This window comes from Dipteris shenzhenensis, chromosome 8 (assembly GCF_047967505.1).
Source record: "Dipteris shenzhenensis isolate YYH24624 ecotype China chromosome 8, Dip_SZ_1.0, whole genome shotgun sequence".
NCBI classification, from domain to species: domain Eukaryota; kingdom Viridiplantae; phylum Streptophyta; class Polypodiopsida; order Gleicheniales; family Dipteridaceae; genus Dipteris; species Dipteris shenzhenensis.
Window position 1 is genome coordinate 32,904,161 of NC_141603.1, and position 24,752 is coordinate 32,928,912.

A 24,752-nucleotide genomic window follows, 5' to 3' on the forward strand; every position below is an offset into this window, starting at 1 on the left:
GTGATTTCATCAATGTAGAAGAATGTCTGTGAGAGGGGGCATCCTTGCTTTCCTTTGATTATGCGTTCAATCTAGTCTGATGTGCCACTAAGGGCACACACTCTTCCTCTGTCTGACTCATATAGGCTCATCACCCACCAGATCATGACTCCCGATATCTCCTGGAGTCTCTAAATCATGCAGGCTCATACCTCAAGTTGGGGTAGATTCAGCTTAGTTTCTCACCTTTTGCTTCATTGAATAATATAATTGTTAAGCACAGGTATCCGATGGCTCGGATCGACGACTTGCTAGATGCATTACATGGAGACATAATTTTCAGCGAGATAAATCTTAAGTGTGGCTACTATCAGATCCACATTAGAGCCGAGGGCGTGCATAAAATCGCTTTTAGAAGGAAGTTTGGACATTATGAGTTTTTGGTAATGCCATTTGGACTTATCAATGCTCCAGCTACATTCATCATGCTTATGAACAATTTACTACGCCTGTATATAGGGAGGTTTGTAATACATTTTATCCTTGTTTTCAGCAAAAGTATTGTTGAGCATCATGAACACTTAAGGATAGTGTTCAGTACTTTGAGGAAAGCCAATCTGTATGTAAATAAAAAGAAAACTATGCCGTGCATGGTAAGACTTGAATATTTTAGGATTTATTATTACTCCTGAGGGGTGGAAATGGATCCAAAGAAAGTGGCTGCAGTACTGACTTGGCTTGTCCCTCAAAGTTTGACTATTTTGCGATTATTCTTGGGATTTTTTCAATTTTATCGAAGGCATATCAAAAGGATATTTTGAGATAGTATTGCCATTGATTGATTTGATCTCAGATAAAGTACCTTTTATATGGAGACAGAATCGATAAGTTTTAACAACATAAAACAAGCTGTGATCTCAGGACTGGTGTTAAAAATAGTTGATCCCCAGAAACCGTTTTTCATAGAAACCAATGTAAGTGGCATTGCAGTGAGAGCAGTTCTCCTCCAAGAGGGAAGGCCAGTAGCCTTTGAAAGCAAGAGGCTTTCTCTCTCTCAACGAAATTTGTCAACTCATGAATTAGAGTCGTATGCCATTGCCCATGCTTTGAAAACATGGAGACATTATTTGTATGGTTCAAAGTTTTATGTTGATGTTGATCATGATACTCTAAAACATTTATGTAAACAACTTGACTTGAGAGGCCACTAAGCTAGGTAGGAGAAGTCATGCAGGAGTTTAATATGACGATTCGGTACCGACGAGGGAAGGAAAATAAAGTTGTTGATGCATTATGCATAATATGAGTTTCACGGTATAGAGAGTGCTCTAATGGCCGAGATTAGAGAAACTCTAAAGGTGGACGCGTTCGTCCAGAGCCTTTGGCCTAAGGCTTATGTGCTTAAACCCGAGGAAAAGGATGACTTGACTTCAGAAAAGGACAAACTTATGGAAGATATACCATAGCGGATGGTATGCTGAAACGAAATGGCAAGGTAGTAGTACCTAATCAGAATGATCTCAGGCAGAGACTTATTCATCAGTGCCATGATAGCTCGTGTGCGGGACATCTAGGTGTCAAGAAGACATACGATCTCATTAAGTGAGATTTCTTTTGGCAAAAAATAAAAATGAATATGTGACACGTTGTTTTTCGTATGAAGTGAGTAAGGCAGAGAGGGTGAAGCCACCTGGCCTTTTATAGCCCTTGGAATTACCACTAGGTGGGTGGGAGAGAATTTCCATGAACTTTATAGTTGGTCTTCCTACGACACGTCACACAAGGTGGATATGATTCTATCCTTATGGTGGTTAGTTGTCTTACCAAGATGGCTCACTTCATTCCGACTAGGGAGTTTGTTAGGGTCGCGCAAGTGGGCGGATTTGTTTATTAAACATATATTTCGTCTGCATGGATTACCCAGATTCATAGTGTCAGACAAGGATGTTAAATTTACCAGTCGTTTTTGGATTGTAGTGTTTGAGGCACTAAGGACTGAGTTGGGAATGAGTTCTGGGGATCATCCTGAAACGGATGGTCAAACGGAGAGACTTTAGAGGATATCCTTAGAGCATATGTTTCATGGAGGCAACGTACGTGGGACAAGTGGTTGGCACTATTAGAATTTGCCTGCAATGATATAAAACATTTCTCTATAGGAATGAGTATGTTCGAGTTGAACTATGGTTATAGACCAGTAAATCCAACTACAGTTGGATTATGTTGCTCAGATGCGGGAGATGCTAGCACTTGTGAGAGCTAACATCCGTCAAGCTATGGATAGAGCTAAGGTGTATGCGGATGAAAATAGATCTGCTAGAGAATTTAAGGAAGGAGAAAATGTTTTTCTCAGAATTCTTTCACACTCTTTGACTGCAGGAGAGTGTGCTAAGTTATCATCCCGATATTATGGGCCGTGGTTAATTCTTAAAAGAATAGGCAAGGTAGCCCATAAGTTCTAATTGCCACAGGGTTGTAAGGTGCACCCAGTAATTCACGTTTCTCGTTTAAAGAAGTTTTTGCATCCAGGTGACTCACTAATCGAAGGTGTTGTCTTGTTTCAGGAGATAGAGGATAATGTAAGGCGCAAACCCACAAGAATCTTGGACCGAGGAACAATGCAATATGCAATTGGAAGATACCCATGGTGTTGGCTGCATGGCATGGTCTACCTCTATCTGAGGCTACCTGGAAATCCGTGTACCAGATGCGGAGAGCATTTTCAGATTTCATCATCGAGCCTGAAGAGGGAAGGAATGATATGCTCAAGCTTAGATATCATGACCTCAAAAGGGTCGGTGGACATGTTTGTTTAGAGGACCAACTTTCGTATTAATTTCATTGCGCTTCAAGCATATGGTTAAAGGAATCAATGTCAAGGTCCTTGGTGAGGGCTAGATGATTCTAAAGGTCAGGGGTCTAGGGGCATCAAATTATGTAATTGCCAAGGGAAAAATGGAATTTAATGGTACTCCAAGAGAGGGGTAAATGGTGCACCAAGGATTGACCCTAGAATTGTGACATGTGGCATGTAGAATCATCTGGGGCTTTGTGGGCTTTGTGCATAGCATGCAGCTGAACCACACGTAAGTGATGAGAGAATACGAGCTTGTTGTCATAGAGATTGGCAAGGTGGAACAATTGAGTGTCATAGCCCGTGATTTACTTGAATTTAGTTGTGGTTTGTGTCAAAGGATGTCTTGGCTAGTGATCTATTTGGTGAATTTGAGAAGGTGTGCCTTCCCTCTATTAGCCAGGCCACCATCCCCCAAGTGAAAACTCGACAGATTCTCGGTACCTTTGGCTAGGATCCTAAGGGAGCCCAACCAAATCCTGGAAGCCGTAGGGCAGCTTCATTAGCAGCGTGCTATCATCTCCAGGTCCCATGCCTCGCACACCAATGATATGTCTCATCCCTTGGCAGATGTATTAGGAAAATGTTGATGGATAGGCCTCCATGGGTTGAAGCCAAACATAAAAGGAGATCTTTTTTTGTGAGGAGGTTGGTCCAAAGTTGAGACCCAAATTTGGAGATAGCTTCCACGGAGATTTGTTGCTCCACTTGGTGGCGCTCTCCGGATGGGCTCCCTGTATCCGTGTGGTGTAGGAAAATAACTCTCTTACATCTTGTCAAAGCTTCCCACTTAGGAAGGCCGAAACCACTCCTTAGGATCCCACTAGATCTCTCGCAAACATGCGGCCCTCCGAAAACCACAAATGCCACTGAAAGAACTTCTCCTTGTGGCGGGGAGTGGGATTAATAGCCCAACATGTCCCTTCTCACCTAGCCACTAGTATCCTTTGCCACCCCAAAGAGGCAAGTCAATCATTGTCTTGGTGGTCAGTGTTCATTGGATCTAACTCTAGCAATAGTTGTCTGACATGGCCAAAAACTAGTTAAGGATCACCATGTTCGTCCTTATAGAGTACTTTGATAGTTTTGTGAATTGATATCTTCCAAGATGTAGGATGTTGAATTGCCTAGCGATGTTAGCTACAATAAGACTAATTCTTATGTAAACTAACATGTTCACAAAAATCTCACCTCTTCTCAAGCACATAATTTTTATAGATTTAAGTCATAGCCGTAAAGCTTCTTTGGTAATCCATGGGACTAATGACTCATAAGAGCTACGTGCTTTTAATGACAAGGTCTTTCATTTGGGCGCACATCAAAACCTTGGTTGGATCTAGTGCATCCACGATTGATCTGTGTCGAGGAGAGTGATTGGGCACCATTGTTGGATGTAGGTGCCATCTGACAAATCCACCCACGGGCTTGAGACTGAGGTAGCTGCCCCGAATCATAGATCCCTTGAAATGTTAGACCCTGTGGGGTGGCCACATGCTCCCAAAAGGTGTAGAGGGAGAGACTATCTTCCTAGGCGCTTTTTTATCGGGGTGGCCTTGAGGGACTCCAAAAGCTCCTCATCCTTGAAGGGGGTCTCCAACATCCCATCATGTGAGGAGAGACCGTAGAAGGGATGTGGGAACACCTCCTCCCTCGCAACCCGCATTGTAGGGGCTCCTCTTTTGCTTGGAAAAGATAGCTATAGAAAGCAGTGGACAGCTCTGGAATCTCTGGGCTATCTGAGTGAACACATTCTCCCAGGACGTGGTCTTGAGATTTGGTCCCTGGCAATTGGACACAGTGGTGGAGTTTGCATCTCTGTGGGTCTGGCTTGGCTGTAGAAAGCGGTGGACAGCTCAAGAATCTTTTGGCTATCTGAGTGAAGACAGCCCCAAAGACATTTATTCCCAGGATGTGGCCCCGCGATTTGGTCCCCTGCAATAGGACATAGTGGTGGAGTTTGCATCTCTGTGGTTCAAGCCTTGGCTTTAGAGGTTTTTGACCAGGGTGAGTTGATTGGGTGTGGATGGGCATTCAGGTAGGGCATCTTTGTATTGGGGTCCTCAACGCTTATACATTAGTAGAGTGGCCGTGTGTGAGATAGCTCTTGGACTGTCTTCCAGAGGTGGACTTCTAGATTGTTGGAGGAGACAATAGGCAGGGACGAGCTTCCTTCTCTGGGAGGTAGCATATAGGGATGACACTCGGGAGGTAGGACTCGTCCGAGGATTGGGAGGAGTGGCAGTACTATATTGATCATCCCTTAACTGGGATGATCTTCATTGAGAGACGAGATCCACATGCCATGTTTCTATGGGTTTGGATCCGATGGCCTCCCCGTGATGAGGACCTCTTAATTGCAATCTACTACTTCCCTCCCGAGATCTCACATTTTGCTAGGGACCTACGTGAGTAGGCTGAGACCTCACTGTATGCAGCCCTCTACCAAGACATCATGGATTTTTCGAACCGTTGGGGACTTCAATGCGAGGATCTTATTACCAGAGGTGGATATAGATGAGGCTGGGATGCCTCAAGTCTTTGCAAATAGACGGGCCTTAGTCACATCCTATGGACACACACCACTAGACATGGGAAGGTTTCATGATCTTATAATCTATAATGGCCTGGATTGCTGGCCCTCCTTAAGTTGGTTCACTTGTTTCCCACGTGGATGGAGCGCCAGCTTTCTGATCACACGATCTCTCCATGAGACTGCCCTATACACTTTCTCGCACACCACCTGCCCCCTCTTGGCTCAGTACCCTGCAATAGCTGGTATGATGACAAGTGTAAGGCTTTACATTGACAACTCCGACTCAAAACTAAGCATCATCTCCCGACTGAGCCAGAGAAGATGTATGAGTACCACCATCTGGATCACTGGAAGAAGTAGGTTTTCGTTCTCCGAAACGAGGAGCTAATAAACATTTTGTTTAGCAACAACTCTAAAGACTTCTAATGGAGGTTCTTTGAGCAGAGACCCCCACCCCCTCTCACGAACATCAAACCTGGCACTCCTATGCACACACACTATATGATGTCCCTAATCAACGAGCACCTGATCTCTCACATGTACCATGCCCCACTTCATGCACACATTTCACAGCCGGTGGTGTCAAACACGCAGCCTTGAAGCTTCACAACAGCCAAGCAAAAGACCATGAGGGACTGCACACTGAATTCATTGCATACGGGATAGATACCTTGGCCCTGATAGTAATGAAGCTCTTCAATGAAGCGGTTTGCACCTACTTCCCATACACTTGGATCCTTAAAACCAACACCCCCATACACAAGGCAAGAGATCCCATGAGCCCGGAAAACTACAGGACTAGTATAATTGGACATGTCATGTCCAATATGCATCAATACTTTACATGGAGGCTAGCCTCGTTGCAGAGCTTCAGGGATTCAAAGCCATGGGCCAGGCAAGCTTCCGGATAGATCACATGACTGTGGATGATATACTTACACTCAGGGGGGTTATCGATGAGGCCAGGGCACATATATAGAGAGCCTTTTGCTGCTTTCTAGATTTCCGTCTCATCAGATGTCTACAAGAGTTGGCATACAATCAGGAGATCACCTGGGCAGTGATAGCACTTTATGGAGAGTCTTGGGTAGGGTTAGGACAGGTACAGGGTGGACAAAGGAGGTCATGACTACTATTGGGGTCAAACAAGGTTGTTCGTTATCACCAACCCTTATTCGGACTCTACATAGATGAGCTTGAGACCCTCTATTGGGATCCTAGGAGGGATTGATTGCTCTCTAGCCGGATCCTTGATCCAGATTCTCTTGTACGCAAATAACGTGGTTCTATTGTCTTCCTCAACAGAGGGTCTCCAGCGGCACTTAGATGCACTCCAGACATTCTGTGAGACACATGACTTGAAGGTCAATTTTGGTGAAACCAAGGTCATGATCTTCAATGGGTCTCAGGCAGCCCTTGGATGGGTTGCATGTGGAGGTGGTTGCATCCTATACATACCTAGGGGTCCTTTTCTCCGGCCCGATCTTCATGATGTGACCAGCATTACAGGCTTGACTGAGCAGGGAGTATGCCGCATTGGTTAGACTCAAGTGAGTTGAGAGGCTTCATGTTCTCATGCTTTTACGGGTAATTCACAGTAAGCCTTCAGTCCCACATTAGATAGTCCTGGCTGAGTTCGAGGCATCCCCACTACAGCTCGATGCAGCATTTCAGGTCATCACATATCTTTACCGCATTAGACAGCATGGGTCTTGCACGACAGGGCAATGTAGGCGTCCTTGGTTGGCCTTTTCCTCATCCATGGCACTGGTGGCAGAGGGTGACTAGAGGTGTTGGTATGCATGTACATGCAGTTGGCTTGAGAGTCCGGGGCTCCACATAGACATGCTACCTCCCTTCTAGTACATTGTTGAGGCCCGCTCCATCCTGCTCACATATCACGAGGTGAACCAGGTCATCTGATGGGATCTCTTATTCAGGACTTGGTTGGCACCTCGTGAGCTCCCTGTGAAGCTCAGCTTTTACGTAGACCACTGCCTATGAATTCGGATACACACGGATTCACCTCCCTCACTGCACCCTATGCGATTACTAAGAGATTGAGTCAGAGGAGAACTTGGCTTTCAGATGCCGTGTGTACTATGAGATTGGAGGTGGCTGGCACTGTCTTTTGTGGGGATGGTTTCAGACCCCTATCCAGTCTTCTATCCTACCCAAATCAGAGATGCGTGTTGGCCTTCCTCCATGAGGCTGTACAACACATGGCACATAGGGGAGATCAGCAGATTCCACTCATAGCATGATCACGGAGTTTTTCTAGCTAGACAGCACCAACCAGCAGGGCTAACGGAGTTGGTGGCTGCGAGAACCCGAGCCAAAGCCAGAGATACGTAAGAGTCGCCAGTGGACCGTGGCACTTGTTCGCTGCAGGGCTATAGCCAGGAGACCACAGTGGACCACACGTGTCGACAGTCAGCAACGCTCTGTCACAGGTTTTATGCCACCACAGCAGCCTCACACATCAACGCTCCCCTCCCCGTTTCCCCCCAGCCCCCACTCGATGAGCTTGGAGAGTTTTATCCCTATGTATCAATGCGGATATTGCTTTTGATCAGAAACTATCAGAATCACAATTCACTGGTGTCACAATTTAATTTAAATCCTCTAGGAATTGCAGTCTCGCAATAACCCAACTGCAAGCTTGCTGACTTCCATTTTTTCTACTGCAGCACTTTTAGCTTTGTGGCCAGCTAACTGATGCCTACACAAGCTCTAGGGTTCGGATATGATATACCTTAACAGGAGCTGATGCTTTCTGATTCCAGCTGATACCTGATTTCGTTTTTTGTTGCCTCTATCCCAAAATTGTCCTGCAGGAGGAACACCGTCCTCACAGGCATAAACTCTCTAGCTGGCTTCATCCTCACACAACTCTGTGTGAAGAATCAATGTTCATGTTGCCTCCAATTGCAAATGGGAGAGCCAATCTCAATTCCAATGGTGTTTTCCAGAGCTATTTCACTGTTGAGTCAAGATCTGTCTGTCTAGATTGTGATTCCGGAGCTATGTTACTGAAAATCACAATTTTGACAATTCTGAAGGCCCACAAGATGAAATCATTTATTGGATGAAATTCGTAAAACAATCGAGGCTGAATCTTATATTCAGGGCGACCTTCTTGAGTAGGAGTCTGACCATGCAATGCCATAGGCTGCATAGAAGACGTGTTTGCAACATGGAAACCCCAGAATGGGGAATCCACTACTAGAGGATATGCTCTTTCATGAACAATCCTTATGGAGGGGAGTATGGAGCAATGCAAGTTTGAATGCATTACTCAAGTAAGCTTTTAGTTTTGTAAACATGGTGAATTATGCTAATGGATCAATTACTAGAATACTTTCTCATTTACGATCTTCATGTGTAGACTATTGTCTAAAATGCTTTCGAGGGAACTTTCATCCATGTGAGAAAGGTTATTTAGTGCTTTCTTCTCTTCTTGAGAGGAGAAAATTCTATTCATTCCATTGGGATTTGAGAGCTGCTTGTTTGAGAGCATTCCAAACCATTTATGAGTGCTTAGTTGTTTAGGATTGAGAGAAAGAGCTAGTTTTCCGAAAGAGATAGGGACTCTTATAGACATCTCTTTGAGAGATCATTACGGAGGTGACCATCTCGACTTGTTTCTCCATTAAGTCTCTCTACTCCAACAGCCCTTGGCACCTGCTAAGTCTCACAGCGCATCAAATGACTGACTGTAGTAGCCTCTACTCCATGCTGCAACAACCTCTAGCTCTCTCGATTAGCCAAGCTCCTGCAGCCTGAGCCATAGGCCTAGATATGAGAACCATGTCTGAGCTTGAGGTCTAGTGCGTCCATGGGAGCTCCCCTCACAGTGTGTTTTCTTGTGTTTTATAGAACAAGAGTTCTTAGTGTTGTAGGTAGTGCTTTGAGAATATCTTGTTCCTCCTTAGGCAACCTTGGGAACCAAAGGGGTCAATGCAAAGCGCAGGTCATGTTGCTTCCTCTCCATGTCCATGACTATGAAACCTTAATACCCTGGAAGTTCAAAGACTAACTCAGAATCCAAGTACACTGAGCTTCATGAGAGTCAAAGCGGGGTGGTCTTCCCCACAAAAGGAGGCGAGAACTCCACCCCGTACAGTCTAGAGTTTGGACTAAAAAAAGGGCCTTGTCTTGGTCTAAGCGGACATCCAATGACTCTGATTTTCTACCATTCTTGTAAGTTTTGATCTGTGCCATCAATGAGGTGGAAGAGCCTTAGATGCTGGCTTTAGTCTAAGAGAAAAAATGATGAATCTGGCCAATGCCTTAGGAGAGGAATGGGTAGACCAAATAGAAGTGTGTCTCCTTCAGCATTTGAGCAAATATGTACCTATTGACTACTGATTGCACCTTGGATTTGTCATTAGATGAACTGTCTTTACTATAGGAAGGGTCACATTTCATAGTATTCTAGGTAAACTTACTTTCCTTTACTGTACCTTTGATATGAATCGATTGTCTTTTGTCTTTCACCAGAGTTAGGAAGGGACACACTCTTGGCACATGGCTTTCAGGTATTGGGTGGTTATATGTCACCTGTCAATGATGCTTACAGAAAACCAGTAAGGTCCAGTTTAGTGTGAAAATTTATTAAGTTTGGATAAAAAGCTCTTTTAATGGCACATCCTTCAATGTGATAAGCTTCATCATTAGTATTGTTAGTAACATCCAATTAAATGCACTTATGGATCATGACACTATTTTAAATGAATTCATGTGATAAGGTCCATCATTAGTATTGTTCAAAAGCAAGAATGGATTACCGCACTATTAAAAATGAATTTGACAAAAAAATTCAGTGTTTGGACTTAGAGAATGTAGTCATTTTAATCTAATCATTGAGCTATGTTTGGCTAACCAATTTTTAGCTAGGCCAACACAAAGAGGAAAATTGATAAAGGGATTGAATTGTCATAGGTGAAGATTTTTCCCTTTAATTCATCTCTTGTCTTACTTTATTGTTTTTCCATGTAAGTAACATTTTTACTACCTCTTTTCTTTTAAAAGTACAATAGGTTGAAGAGCCACACTTTGCAAACAATCTGAGGAAAACAATGGTCATTGCTGTATAAAAATTGATTTCAAGAATGTACATCAAGCGGGGGGTGCCAACTTCTTTGAGTTTTTGTTGTTTGTGAACCAAGTCCTTGTGAATAATTAATTAGGAGATTTGAAATGCCATACTTCAAAAGAAATAGCATGGTGTAATAGCTTTGGAAAGCCTAAAATTTGATGCCAAAGAGCTCAACTAGCATGTTTATGATTAGGAAATGTTGGCCATTGTACATGCCTTGAAAAACTGGCATCACTACCTATACGGGAGCAAAATCAAGGTCAAACGTGATCATAGGACACTTCAAAATTTTCCTCACACAGCCCAACGTGTTCGCCAAGAAAAAGAGATGCTTGGATTCAATGCAGTCCTATGATTTTGACATTGAGTACAAAAAGGGGAAAGAATGTGTGGTTGCAAATGCCTTCTTCTCCAGGATGTGGGCTTGCATGTTGTTTGCAGCCTCTACCATTTACCACGATTGGATACATGGCATTCAAGAAGATTACATGCAGAATTCAAAGACGCAGTGAAACTTTTCAGAATTGCAGGATCCCTCATGCCAGGCTCATCCTGACTTTAAGGTGCATGACCGGCTGTTGTGGTTCCGAAACAAAATCTACTTGGTTCGAGACTCACAATATAGGTTGGGGTTGAGGGAAATGCATTCTTCCCCTATGATAGGACATACAGGTGTCACAAAGACGTATGAGAGGGTAAGGCAAAGTTTCTTTTGGGAAGGTCTATGGAGAGTGTAGTCCAATATCTTGCTGAATATTTGCCATGCCAGCAAAACTAAGGGGACAGCAAGTTGCTAGCTGGTTTGTTGCAGCCGTTACCTATTTCAGAGGGCAAATGGACATACATGCAGCATCTATGTAGTGGTGGATAGGCTGACAAAACAAGCCCATTTCACATCCATTAAGACCCGATTTCTGCATCACAGTTTGCTTGGCAGTTCATTGGTCGGGTGTTTAAGCATCATGGATTCCTCACGAAATTTTCACTAATAGAGATGCAAAATTTATGGATCATTTCTGGCAGGAATTATTTACAGCAGTGAGACTACGTGAGGATGAACACTCATGGCAGCTAGAGAGCATTGTCCAGGACTACGCCTATCTTTTATCATGCTGATCAGCATCATTTTGCTGTCTTAGCACCCTTCTTAACAGCCTCAACATGTAATTTTGAAGGCAAAATTCTATGGGAAGGGATGGCTGTAATGCAGGGTGGGAAAAAGGCAAAATGTCGGTACCCTATTGGGAATTGGAGGGAAATGTGGATGGGTTGTACTCTACACCATCCTTGGAGGGGACATCGCCATCATCTCTAGCTATGGCATTGTCAGGGGCAGCAGCAGATTTTGTTGTACATCACCACCGTCAGTGTTTGGACTGAGGTGAGCTCCTCTTGGCCCAACCCACTATGACCCTCCCCCCCATTATACATCATCCATGTCACCTTTACCCCTTGCCCAACCACCTTTCGCCTCATCAGTCGGCCTCACTACACCCACGTTGCAGCTGTTTCCCCATTAGTCTCCACTTCCAACCTCCGCTATCCAGCCCCCCTTCACACCGCATCCCTACACACGTCATGGCCTCACGATCCCATCAGACTCTTGGGATCATGTCCTTCTAGAGATACGCCGCCTTCGTGGGACAGCTCCACACAGCGAACCAGTTATAGAAGCACAGATAGCTAGTATGTAGTTAGCCATTGAAGAGACTACCAGGTGGGTGGATGTTGCGAAACGGGAACTTGCTAAGGCCATTATTTCAACCATAATTCTAGAACAGCAGCAGAGGGCCAGCAAGGCTCTCAATGTCAGGGTACGTGGGATCCCTTGCACAGCCACAACCCCCATGGATGATGTGATTGACTTCGTGACCTCCACCCTCTCGATTCAGGAGCAGGGATTGAGGGGCCTGACGCATTGGGTGAGATCCCAAGCAAGAGAAGCCTTCCATCATCTGCTTTTGAGACACCCAAGCTTGCCTCACGACACTACGCAAATGCTCAGCTTTACGTACCCACCTCGAGATCCACTTAGATGAGGATTTCTCACCTCTTCAGGTAGAGGAGAGGCGTATCCTCTGACTGCAACGAGATGTCGCCGGAGTGAGGGAAAGTGGTATGTAGTTTGAGATGGATGGCTTTTGATTGGTCCATGATGGGCACCTACTGGCCTCCTTGCGTAAGGGAGGCGGGGTCTATGAGACCGAGACCCTGACTTGCAGTGTTTGGAACTGCAACAACGGCACTTTATGGTTTGATTCAGGGAATTTCTCGGAATCTTACATAGGTCAAGACATAGCTTTCTACACAAACACACATCAGAGTCTAGAGCGACCCTTGCCTATAGTCAGTGGATACATGTGGGAGACATCATACCGAGACGGGACCCAAGAGACAGGAGTAGCTCGGAGATCGATCGGGAGGAGTAGTAGTACTATATCGATCATCACTCACTGGGATGATCTCCATCTAGAGGCGGGATGCACATGCCAGGTTCTTATGGGTCCGGATTCAACGACCTCCACGTGAGAATCTCTTCATCGCAGTCTTCTACTTTTCTCCAAAGACCTCACACTTTGCCAGAGACCTACGTGAGCAGGTTGAGACCTCCCCATATGCAGCTCTCTATCCGGATATCATAGACCTTTCGAGCCGCAGGGAAGTTCTCCTAATTGGGGACTTCAACGCGAGAACAGGCACTCGTCATGTATTTCTTTTGGATTTTCATGACGATTCTATCTTACTACCAGTAATTGACGTCGATGAGGGTGGGATGTCTCTGAGTTTCTGCAGACAAATGGGCACCTGTCACCTCCTATGGGCATGCACTATTAGATATGGGTAGGATACATGATCTTATCGTATATAATGGGCCGCATTGCTGGCCCTCCTCAGGTAGATTCACATGTTTTCCTCATGGAGGGGGTCCAACGTAGTTGACTATCTCATGGGATCTCTTGCCTTTGTTTCACATATCATTGACTTTTCCGTCTCACCACCACCACCAAGAGCAGACCACACTTATCTATTCTTTAGTATATCCACTCCTCTACTCAGCTCACACACTTCGTCGCTACCCACATACACCACTTACCGTGATATACACTTCGATCATAAGCTAAAGCCCAGCGACTCCGCATGCCTCTCAAGCATGCTTAGAGACATTGCCCGTGTACCACTGCTAGAGGATCGGGCTGCCCTGATGACACGTTCTCTTCATGAGGCTACCTTACACACTTTCCCATATACCACCTGATCCACATGCCCTCCACCTCTTGGCTCAATTCCTTGCAATAGCTGGTACAATGACAAGTGTAAGGCTTTACGTTGACAACTCCAACTCGAAATCAAGTACCATCTCGCGGGTGAGGCAGAGGTGGTATGTGAGTATCACCGTGTGGTTTGTAGAAAGAAGTAGGCCTTCATCCGTCGGAACGAGGAGTTATTAAATGTTTTGTTTAGTAACAACTCTTAAGACTTTTGGCGGAGGTTCCTGGAGTGACGAGCTCCATACCCTCTCACAGACACCAAAATCTGGCACTCCTATGCACGTACACTACATGATGCCCCCGATCAAGCCTACACCCAATCTCTCGGACATACCGTTCCCCACCTCTTGTATACTATTCCACAGCCGATGGTGTCAAGCAAGCAACACTGAAGCTTCATAACGGCCGAGCTAAAGATTCTGAGGGACTACGCACCGAATTCATTGCGGGATAATTGCCCTAGCCCCGATCTTAGCAAAGCTCTTCAATGAAGCGGTTTGCACAAGCTTTCCGCACACCTGGACCCTCAACTCCATCACTCCCATACACAAGGTTGTAGATCCCATGAGCCCAGAAAACTACAGGACCATTATGATTGGACATGTCATGTCCAAGATCTATGCATCAGTACTTGATACAAAGGTTAGCATGACCGTAGAGCTTCGAGGCCTCGGAGCAGTGGGATAGGCAAGGTTTTGGGTAGATCATGGGACTATGGACCATGTACTTACACCCAAGTCGGTGATTGAGGAGGCCAGGGCACAGAGGGTTTATTGCTGCTTTGTGGATTTTTGCAAGGCTTTTGACACATTGAAGAGAGCCTAACTTATCAGATGCCTAGAGGAACTGGGGTATGATTAGGATCTCACTTGGGCAGTTATGGCACTTTATGAGAGAGTATTGGGTAGGGTTCGAACAGGCATAGCATGGACACATGAGGAGGTTGTCCACTATCACCAACCTTGTTTGGTCTATACATTGATGAGCTTGAGACTTTTATTAGGACCCTCGGAGGGGCTGGTTGATCTCTAGCCGGATCTCTACTCCAGATTCTCCTTTATGCAGATGACGTGGTCTTATTATCCTCCTCAATTGAGGGCCTCTAGTGGTGTCTAGATGCACTCCACACCTTTTGTGAGACACATGACTTGAAGGTCAACCTTGGTAAAACCAAGGTCATGATCTTCAACACATCCCGGACAGCCATGCACAGAGAGCAATTCACGATGGATGGGCTGCTAGTGGAGGTGGTTGCCTCCTACACATACCTAGGGATCTTGTTCTCCGGCTTAATATTCATGATGCGACCAACATTACAAGCTCAATTGAGTAGGGGGTACGCCGTGCTGGCTAGACTCGAGTGACAATGCTTTCACTCTCATTTCAAAACCCTCAGACCAAGGCTCTTCTCTTTGACTTTGGTCCGACTAGTAGGTATGTATGGGAGCTTGTGTTGGGAACCAGACCTATTAGATATAGATTGGGTCCATTTTGAGAGGCTTCAGGTCCTTATGCTTCACGGATGATTCGTAGTAAGCCTTCAGCTCCACATCAGATAGTTCTAGCCGAGTTCGGGGTATCCTCACTACATCTTGATGCGGCCTTTCAGGTGATCACATATCTTTACCGCATTAGACAGTATGGATCCCACACCATAGGACGATGGATGCTTCCTTGGTTGGCCCTATCCTCTTGCATGGCATTGGTAGCAGAAGGTGGTTAGAGGAGCTAGTACGCATGTATGTGCAGATAGTTTGAGAGTTTGGGACTGCACATAGATAGGCTACCTCCCTTCTAGTACAGTGTTGAGGCCCCCTCTATCCCGCTCACCTATCATGAGGTCAACCAGGTCATCCGAGAGGATCTCTTGTAGTTACACACATTCAGGACTTGGTTGGCACCTCATGAGCTTCCTGTGAAGCTCAGCTACAGGGACCACTGCCTACGGATCTCCGTTGAGGGTTTTTTCCATCGACCAGGGTATACACAGATCCACCTTCCTCGGGCCTTGAGGATATCTATAGGGCAGTTCCGAGTATCGTCACATCGCCTCTGTATTGAGAGTGGTTGAGTAGAGGGGATGCCTAGAGAGGGCCGCATCTGCTTCCCGTGTTCACCAGACCAGGGGACCAAACCATAGGAGTGACGTTAGAACTCGTTTATCACAGGGCTACAACCAGGAGACCACAACGGACCACACTTGTTGATAGTTGCCAACAACCTATCATAGGCTATATGCCACCACAACAGCCTCGTACATGGACGCCCCCTCTGAGAGTTGATGCTCCTTCTTGTTCCCACTCCAATTGCCCATAGAGCTCTCACTATGTCTTGATGCTATTATGATTCATTTGGGTTTCCTTTTGTACTCACCATGGGTGTTGATGCTTGCTTAGTGGCTCCACCCTTGGCTCATTGTATCAGTTTCTCTATTTGTCTCATAGACCCGTCTGGTCTTCCAAAGACTTCTAATAAAATTTCTTTCTTTCTTTCTTTCTTTCATTGTCTCATAGACCCATTGGTCTTCTGAAGACTTAAATAAACTCTCTCTCTCTCTCTCTCTCTCTCTCTCTCTCTCTCTCACTCACACACACACACTTTTTTTTTTTTTGTGAGAAGAAATATTTTATTGCTGTGAAATAACTACATTCATAGTTACTTCCAAAGTGGAGTAACTACTACTCAACTGAAAATCTCAGTATAAGCTAGATATATACATCATGATCAATCAAACGAGTCTAAAAGCAATCATAGAATGATTGCCGCAGAGATCGTTTAAAAAAAACAAAAGATGGAAAAGTAGGATCACCAAAGACTCTATGATTTCTGTCTATCCATAGAGTCCAGAGTGCCCAGTAGCGCACCCAAACAAAAAATAAATCAAAACCCTGTCTAGCTGGATGAAAACCAAATATAACCAGAAGAACCTGCCAAAAGTAGCAGTAGGAAATCTTGTCGAAGCCCCTGTCATATGAGAGCGAGGAAATCACAAGTGTGGGGACAGTGCCAGAAGATGTGAAGCACAGATTCGGCAGAATGTAGACATCTGTGGCAAACTGCCGGAGCAATATGTCTATGTGCGAGTAACTGCTACAGATTTCCATCTACCATAGGATTTGATTGCATGTGACAATTCCCTCTTAGTAAAAGGTTCCTCCAATTCCAAAGATTGAGTAGTAGATAATAGGAGAAACATGCTGTAAAAGTAAATTTCTGACAGACAAAACTTGCTGCAAGGGAGGATCTGCAGAACCAGACTGCTGAGAGAAATGATGTACACAAACAGAAGCAAGCTGTGACCGTGATGTAGTCCATGAACCATCAGGTAGAAGCACCCTGCAAATGTTTGTTTTTAATCTCTTTTGATGCAAGCTTTTAAAAAATTGTTTGGAAGAGCAGCCTTTATCTGTAAAAGCTCTTTGTCTTGCTCTAGTCTCCCATTTACCCAGTTTCCTTTGATCATTGATTTGAAGACAATGTTTAGCTTGGCATAGTGTTGTTTGCTCATGCAATGACAACAGATAAAGATGACTGAGTTCAATGAGGTCTTATGCATTATCAATATCAAAGTGGCTCTGAGAAGACAGAGAGTGAGATGCTTCAGTAACCATGGCCTTGAAAGCAACATGCTGCAAATAGCTATTGTTCACAATCAGATGTCGCCTTTGAGGCAGTCTATCATCTGGCATATCATAAAAAGATAGCCTCAACCATAAAGGTGCATGATCTGAATGCACAAAGGCATAGTCAATCCACATTTTGCATGTAAAATCATCATTTTGTTGTGGAGCTACACTATACCAACGATCCAGACGTGCCTGATGCAAGAGTGAAGCCATACATTGCGGGAAGTCTACAACTTCAACCCAGACCGGACAGTGGTGTCGGATGAAAGCCTAAGAATCCCTTGTGGGAGACCATGGCAAAACGTGCACCATTTGCTGCCCAAAAAAGAGGGGCGAATGTTCCAAAAGCATTTGCCTGTGAATCTCATCTACCATAATGACCTCAAAAAAACCTCTGGCTGCATAGTGTACCTTCCGAATAAACGAGCCAGCCAGTGTGCGGGTCAACCAGTTGCCTACCTCTGCGGCAGGTGGCATCCGACCTGGGAAAAATAAAATAACTGCATTTTTGGCATATTCTCTAACTGGATCCACAATTTCATCCACTTCAACCATGAGACCAACCGAGGGAACATAGTTTTTCCACTCTTTCCTTGTGTCTGCAAATCCTTCATGCATGACATCATAAACCAATTGTGCTTCAACAGAATCATGCATTGGGTCATGCTGACCTTTAACCTGCTTTTGCTTTTTGCATTGAACTAATCGATCCTTTTGAAAAGTTTTTTCATAAGAATATTCAGCCATTTCTTCAGAAAAGGATAGAACCCAAAAAGGGGGTACCTGTAAAGTGATAATAGAGAAAAAACAGTCCCAAACAAAAAAACTGCCTACAGAGAATAGAAGAATAGTGTATTTGCAAGGAGAGTAAGGGGAAAGAGAGATGTAAAAGACAAGTTCTGTAGAAGAAAAAGAGAAAAAAACCAGTAAAAGTTCCCAGATGAACTATATTTCAGAATAAGAGGGGAGAAATCGGGCGATGGAAAGAGTACACAGGACCCAGAAACCCAAAAGGAGAGAAAGGGGATCAGAGAGTCTTCAGAACCAGCGTGTAAATGCAGTCTGTGAGCAAAACCCAGCTGTTAGAGGCAGCCCGTAGGTAAACCCGGTAGAATCAGCGACCCACGAGCAAGAAAAAAGCCGGCAGCAGCAGCTTGGAGAAGGCGGAATGGGCCGTACAGTATGTACACCTGTACGGAACTGTGGCGAGCTGTATGGCTGGTAATAAATGCTCCAAAACACCTCTTATTTTGACACTGATAAGGCGCAGCAGGTAGCTGAAGCAAAAGGGCTGGTCTGGAAAGGCTAGGGAGTTGATGGGAGGGCTGGAGCAAGGGCTTCAGGTCCTCTCTCTCTCTCACCACTCTCTCTCTCACACACACACACAAATCCAATGAAGAGGCCACCCCTCAGCCACCCGCGCCAGCCTTTAGCCACCCTCCAACTACCCCCGCCATCCCTCAGCTACCCCTCAACTACCTCCACCACCTATCAGCCACTCCAGCCTGATCTCCGACAGCTCTCAGCTACCCCTGCCAGCAACTAATCAGCTCTCGGAGCTGGCTCTAGCGTGTGCACCTTCAACGAACCTGTACTAGGTACCCAAGCCCCCCCACAACTTGCAAGCAGGGCCCCAAGGACCCCGGGCTGCTCGCAAATAGCGCTAGGGCTCTATGCCCCCCATGAGCTCCTTGTGCGATCGAATCCGGGGCTCTATGTGTTGGGATATCTCAAGGTGTATGCCACAGGCACACCTTGGGTTCTATGTGTGTGTGCTAGAGGCACAGTTAGGTGCCCATAAGCACTGTTAGGTGGTGGTATTGCCCTCACCCTTCTTCATTCTATAAGCATTCTCTTGTTTTGTGTTCAGCTCCATGCTTTCCTTTCACTTCTCCAACATGGTATCAGAGTGTTATGATCCTCCTTGAGCCCATTTATGCCACGTCATCACCATCTTCTTCTTCTTCCCCACCTTCCTCTCCATTTTGCCCCTTTCTGGCCAACCACTTGGAAGACTGAATTCTCCTCCTACAGGCAACCTCTTCTAGAGTCCTTTTGGCTGGCGAGACCCTTCGTATAGACGACCTTCCACATGCAAGGAATTAGAGAATGATCGTTGCTGCTGGTCACCATTCCCCGAATTCTGTCGAAGCTCTCTTTCGCGAGAACGGAGCAAAAAACCAGTCGACGTTGATGAAGTTCCAGCTAGCAACCTGCGCGACCATTCCATACACCCTCTACTCCAGAAGTGCGCCTATATTAGAGCTTTCATTTGAGCCAAAAAGCCCTATTTTCTTTGCTCTAAAGAAGGAGATCTAAGCTCTCCAAGATCAGGCCTCTGTTTTGGACAGTTTTGACAGTATTATGAATTTGGTGCTACATTAGATGCTACTTTGGCATTTCTGATATTTTAAAGTATTGAATAGCATCAATACAATTGTGGCTACAACTTTCCTTTAGGTTGCTATACCTGGATTTGCTTGGAATACTTTCATTTAGCCACCTCTATGAAGCATGCAAGTTGAAGTATCATTTCCACTATGATTTTTATTATGGAATTTGGTTACAAATCTTTGCTACACCAAATGCTTGCTTTGAAGCTTTTCAGTTTTTTCTAGCCTTGTAAGAGAGTAGACACTGCCCAATTCTTGGGTTAGACCCTCTCATGGTTTGCTTATGCAAAATATGTGGAAAGCCAAATCATGAAGCAATGTTTTGTTATGCTCCAATGGAAGAGAATGCCAACATGGCTTCCTTGTTGCAGATTGCCAAGATAATAGTTGCCAAGAAGGAAGCAACTACAAAATCAGAAACTGCCAATTTACTTTCGGTTGATGTGCCTTCACAAGATGAGGCCTCCTATGATGATTATGCTTTTTGAACCAGCTCCACATATGCTCGTATCTCTCTTTTATTTTGAGTCAAGGTACTCTGCCTGGATAGTCCTCCAAAATGAATGGAATAAACTATTGTGTTCTTTGTAAACACCTCTAGTCACCATATGATGTAGGCCATGTGTATGTGTTTAGCTCCATGGTACCTCCTGCAGACATTGTGTGCATGTACATGCAGGGGAGATAACCATTGGGGGGTCTTATGTATCCCTTTGTTTGCCTCACACCCTTGGGAACCCTTGCTAGCATGAGATCCTAGCCATAGATTTATCCTTGACCACCATGAGATGGCTTGAGACACTATGTGACTAGATGTATCCTTGACATAGCCTGAGGCATTCCCTTGAGGGGGGTTTGTTGGGATATCTCAAGGTGTATGCCATAGGCACACCTTGGGTTCTATGTGTGTGTGCTAGAGGCACAGTTAGGTGCCCATAAGCACTGTTAGGTGGTGGCAGATGCCATATAGGCTGATTGAGAGATTCTAGGAGCTGATTGAGGAGATGATTGTGGAGCTTGGTGGCTCATGTAGAGGTGCCTACATATGGACCTCACCCTTCTTCATTCTATAAGCATTCTCTTGTTTTGTGTTCAGCTCCATGCTTTCCTTTCACTTCTCCAACACTATGCCCCTTGTGAGTGCAGTAACCTGCGCCAGGGCTTCCAGCCCCCCCTCCCGTGAGTTGCTGCTCCCGACTGTTTTCTTGGCAGCTCAAGGGTTGCTATGGGCAGCCCTTAGGTCGTGGACAAACCCACAGAGTCCAACCAAGAAGGACTTGCAAAAAAGAGTAGAAAAATCAGTAAAATCTGCTTTTTGAAATTGCCAGAGAAGAGGACATTTGGGATGCTATCTTTTCCTTAATTATATCTTTTTGGAATATGAGATAAACATTGAACAGTGAACAGCAAACGCTCTATTGGATCATGACGACACGGAGCTATGTAAAAGCTCTTGAAAGTGCAATGACAGTCTACATGGCAGGTTCACCACCCAAGAATACTTCCGAGGTCTTGACTCACCTCGGTAAGAAATCATCAGCTCTATTCAAACAGCAAGAAAAGTGAATTCTTCTTGGAAGAAATCCATTATTTGGGGCATATAATATTCAAGAATGGGATACACATGGATCCAGCAAAGATCCGTGCCATTCAAGAAGTTCTTACTACAAAAGGTTTATCAGGCATTTTGCGGATATAGCCGCTCCACTCCATGATCTTACCAAGAAAAATGCAGCTTTCAGATGGGAAATTCCTCAAAAGACAGCCTTCACCACACTCAAGAAGAGACTGACTACAGAGCCAATCTTAATCATTCCAGATTTGTATCAATCACTTGATGTGGATTGTGATGCTTGTGGGGAATCTTTTGGGGCTGCATTGCATCAGAATGGTCATGTAGTGGCTTATGAGAGCAGGAGACTCCGGGATGCAGAAACCTGGCCTAACTTATGCCTCTTCCCGTGCCTCAGGCACCATGGGAAAGTATTACAATGGACTTTATTTTTGATTTACCAAGATCAAAGTCAAGGAATGATGGGATTTGGACTATCATTGATAGATTCAGCAAGCAAACTCATTTCATTCCGGTTCGCAAAACTATAAAGGCAGATCATATGGCTAAGCTTTTCATGGCACAGATCTTTAAGCATCATGGTATGCCTAAGTCCATTGTCAGTGATCGAGATCCCAGAATGACCAGTCTATTCTGGAGAGCTTTATTTGATAACATGGGGACAAATCTGAATTTTTCTTCTTCTTTCCATCCCCAGACAGATGGTCAAAGTGAAGTAGCAAATTCTACAGCATTGGATATGCTGAAATGCTACGTGGGTGACCAAGGTTCAGACTGGGAAAAGTACCTACCATTGGTAGAGTTTGCTTACACTAATACAGTACACAGCTCTACAAGGAAAGCTCCCTTTGAGGTCATTTATGGGAAGGTGATTCTGCCACCTATCGTGAGGACCAAGGATGAAATATTTGCAGCTGATCAGTTTGTGAGAGACCTCTAGACAGCTTACAGCCAAGTCCGGACAGCAATCGAAAGGTCTCAAGAGAAACGTAAAAGAGCTGCAGATAAGCATAGGAGACAATTAGATCTCAAGGAAGGGGATTGGGTACTTTTGAAGTTTGAAAAAGCTAGGCTCCGCAAGTTTAAAGGCAAACAGAAAGTGTGTGCAAAGTTATCTCCCAGATACTATGGCCCTTTCAGGGTTACAAAAAGAATAAATGAGGTTGCATACATGTTATCATTGCCAGAGCATTGGTGGATTCACAATACATTCCATGTGAGTCTTCTAAAGAAATTCCAGGGGCCAGAGCCTACAGAGCCAGTATCAGAGGATCCACCAGAAGTGGATGAGCTGGAGGAGGTCCTTTAGCCAAAGCAAATTGTGTACCATACTGTACGCAAAGGCCCTCAGGGCAAGGAGTTTTACAGGTATCTTGTAAAATTCAAGAATTATACGGTATCAAATGCCAAGTGGATGGATGAAGACATGTTGTCCGATCATCCACAGCTTTTGGATGTTTACAAGGAAGCTTTTCAGTTGAGGTCAATTGAATAGAAGCCGAGGGCATGGCACCATCATGTAAATATCCTAAGTCAAAGTACAGTTGCCCATTTATTTGATCATAATTAAAGAGTTTTCATATGTATTAATTATGGTCAAAGAGTTTTTTTTATGGTCAGGGAATTGACTACGGTCAAAGATACTTGACTCTGGTCAAGTAAGCCTGACTTCGGTCAGGAAGACTTGGTTTATTACCAAGAGGGTTAACTACGGCTAACCAAAGAACTACAGAGCTGACTACGGTCAGAGAGTGTTGACTTCGGTCAACGAGACTTGGCATGCACCAAGAGGGTTAACTACGGTTAACCAAGATGTGCCAACTTCGGTTGGAGAGACTTTGCTATAATTAAGGCGCCTCGACCCTTGGTCAAAGCTCCTTAATTATGATCAAGAGCATTGATTTCGGTCAACTAGAGAATAAATATATATTTTTATATTTGTTATGTGTGCACATGTGTTCAGTGGGGACGCCCACCGTGACTAGAACTAGTCCACAATGTGTTGTTTGCATGCAAAGCGCTAACAATTAATGGGTGCCATGGTGGTGCGCTTTAATTAATTGTTGCAGGTACTAGGAAGAGTTATTTTCCTAAGCGCTACGGGAGCCTAATCAGAGTCTGGGAGGCGGTTCGCGTGATCAAGTGCTTCGAAGACTCCAGAGTTGCCCTTAGTGGCATGTAATTAGGAAAGTAATGTAGAAATTGACAAGTGGCTTTTTGCCAAGAAAGGGAGCTTGAGAGCTCATGTAATGATTCATTCTTTTTTTTTTTTCATGTATGAACAGCTCTACGCTGAACTATGTACTTCATCTTCTCTCAAGTAATAAAATCCTTCGGGGGGGTCCAGCCCGAGTGTTGTCCTAGGCCCTAGTGTCTCTGTTGAGAGAGGGAGAGAGGGAAAGAAATGAGAGAGTCTCTGCTGTCCTTTTCAATGGAAGGTTTACAGAGGGCTGCCCAATGTGACAGGATACACATGGGAGTCTGCCCATAGGAGGGAACTGAGGAGGGATAGTGGAGTACGAGGCTCTTGGGGTGTGGCTGTCCTCTTCCGACTCTCAGGCCACTCCTTTCAATGGTTAGAATAGAGGAACATGCACGGCACATGTGGATTAGAGTTCAAATACCAGAGGCATGACCGATCTTCATTGCGGTGTGCTACTTCCTCCGGATACATCATCCTATGCACATGAGGTTGCCACAAAACGGAACAGCCTGTATGAGAGTATACATGATGATATCACAAACAGGGTGACACCCTCCTCCTTGGTGACTTCAATGCACGCACAGGGGACAACCAGATGGGACTACTTGACTTTGCATCGGATTCCCTCATAGTACCAGAGTTAGATGTAGTTGAGCTCGAGATAGTGAGACACTCGGCAGATGCTCCACACGTGACAGGGTATGGGCGGTACCTACTTGCTATGGGAGCTGTATATGATCTGATCATATACAACGGCTTTCAGAGATGGCCATCATCCGGTGGACTTACTTGTTTGCCACATGGAGGGGGGACAAACATTGGACTACCTGATGGGCTCCCTTGCCTTCGCATCTCAGATTCACGACTTTGTAGTAGCCCCTCCCCCACTCGGGACTGATCACTCATACCTAACATTCTGTATTTCCACTACCAGGCCAGTCACAGAGAGAGTCCTCCATGCGCCCACTCGGACCTTGTTCACTTTGACCGGACTCTCGATCTAGTTTACGTGAGTCACTTAGCTCAAGAGCTTCCAACCTACACGGAGCGGCAGTAGACCTTGCTCAGGTTTCAGCCACTTTGGCTTTAGTGGTACACGAGGCTGCCATCATATCTTTCCCTACGACTCGACCCACACATGCCCCGGTTGGGAAGATGTCTCGAAACCCTTGGTGCAATGATGTGTAAGGAATTGAGAGCTCACCTCACACATGAGCAGGC

The 24,752-nt window shown here is 45.0% G+C and overlaps 1 protein-coding gene across 9 annotated transcripts in view; it reads left to right on the top strand.

Moving 5' to 3' along the window:
- The window catches only part of NMNAT (nicotinate/nicotinamide mononucleotide adenyltransferase), a 68,676-nt gene that overhangs the window by 15,703 nt on the left and 28,221 nt on the right, over positions 1-24,752 (top strand). For 8 of the 9 annotated variants that reach the window (XM_087378056.1, XM_087378057.1, XM_087378050.1 and 5 more), the window contains one exon: positions 9,870-9,955. In XM_087378056.1, the coding sequence (XP_087234182.1) occupies positions 9,870-9,955 (86 nt within the window). The remainder of the gene's footprint in view (positions 1-9,869; positions 9,956-24,752) is intronic. The other variant, XM_087378055.1, reaches the window with a different exon arrangement.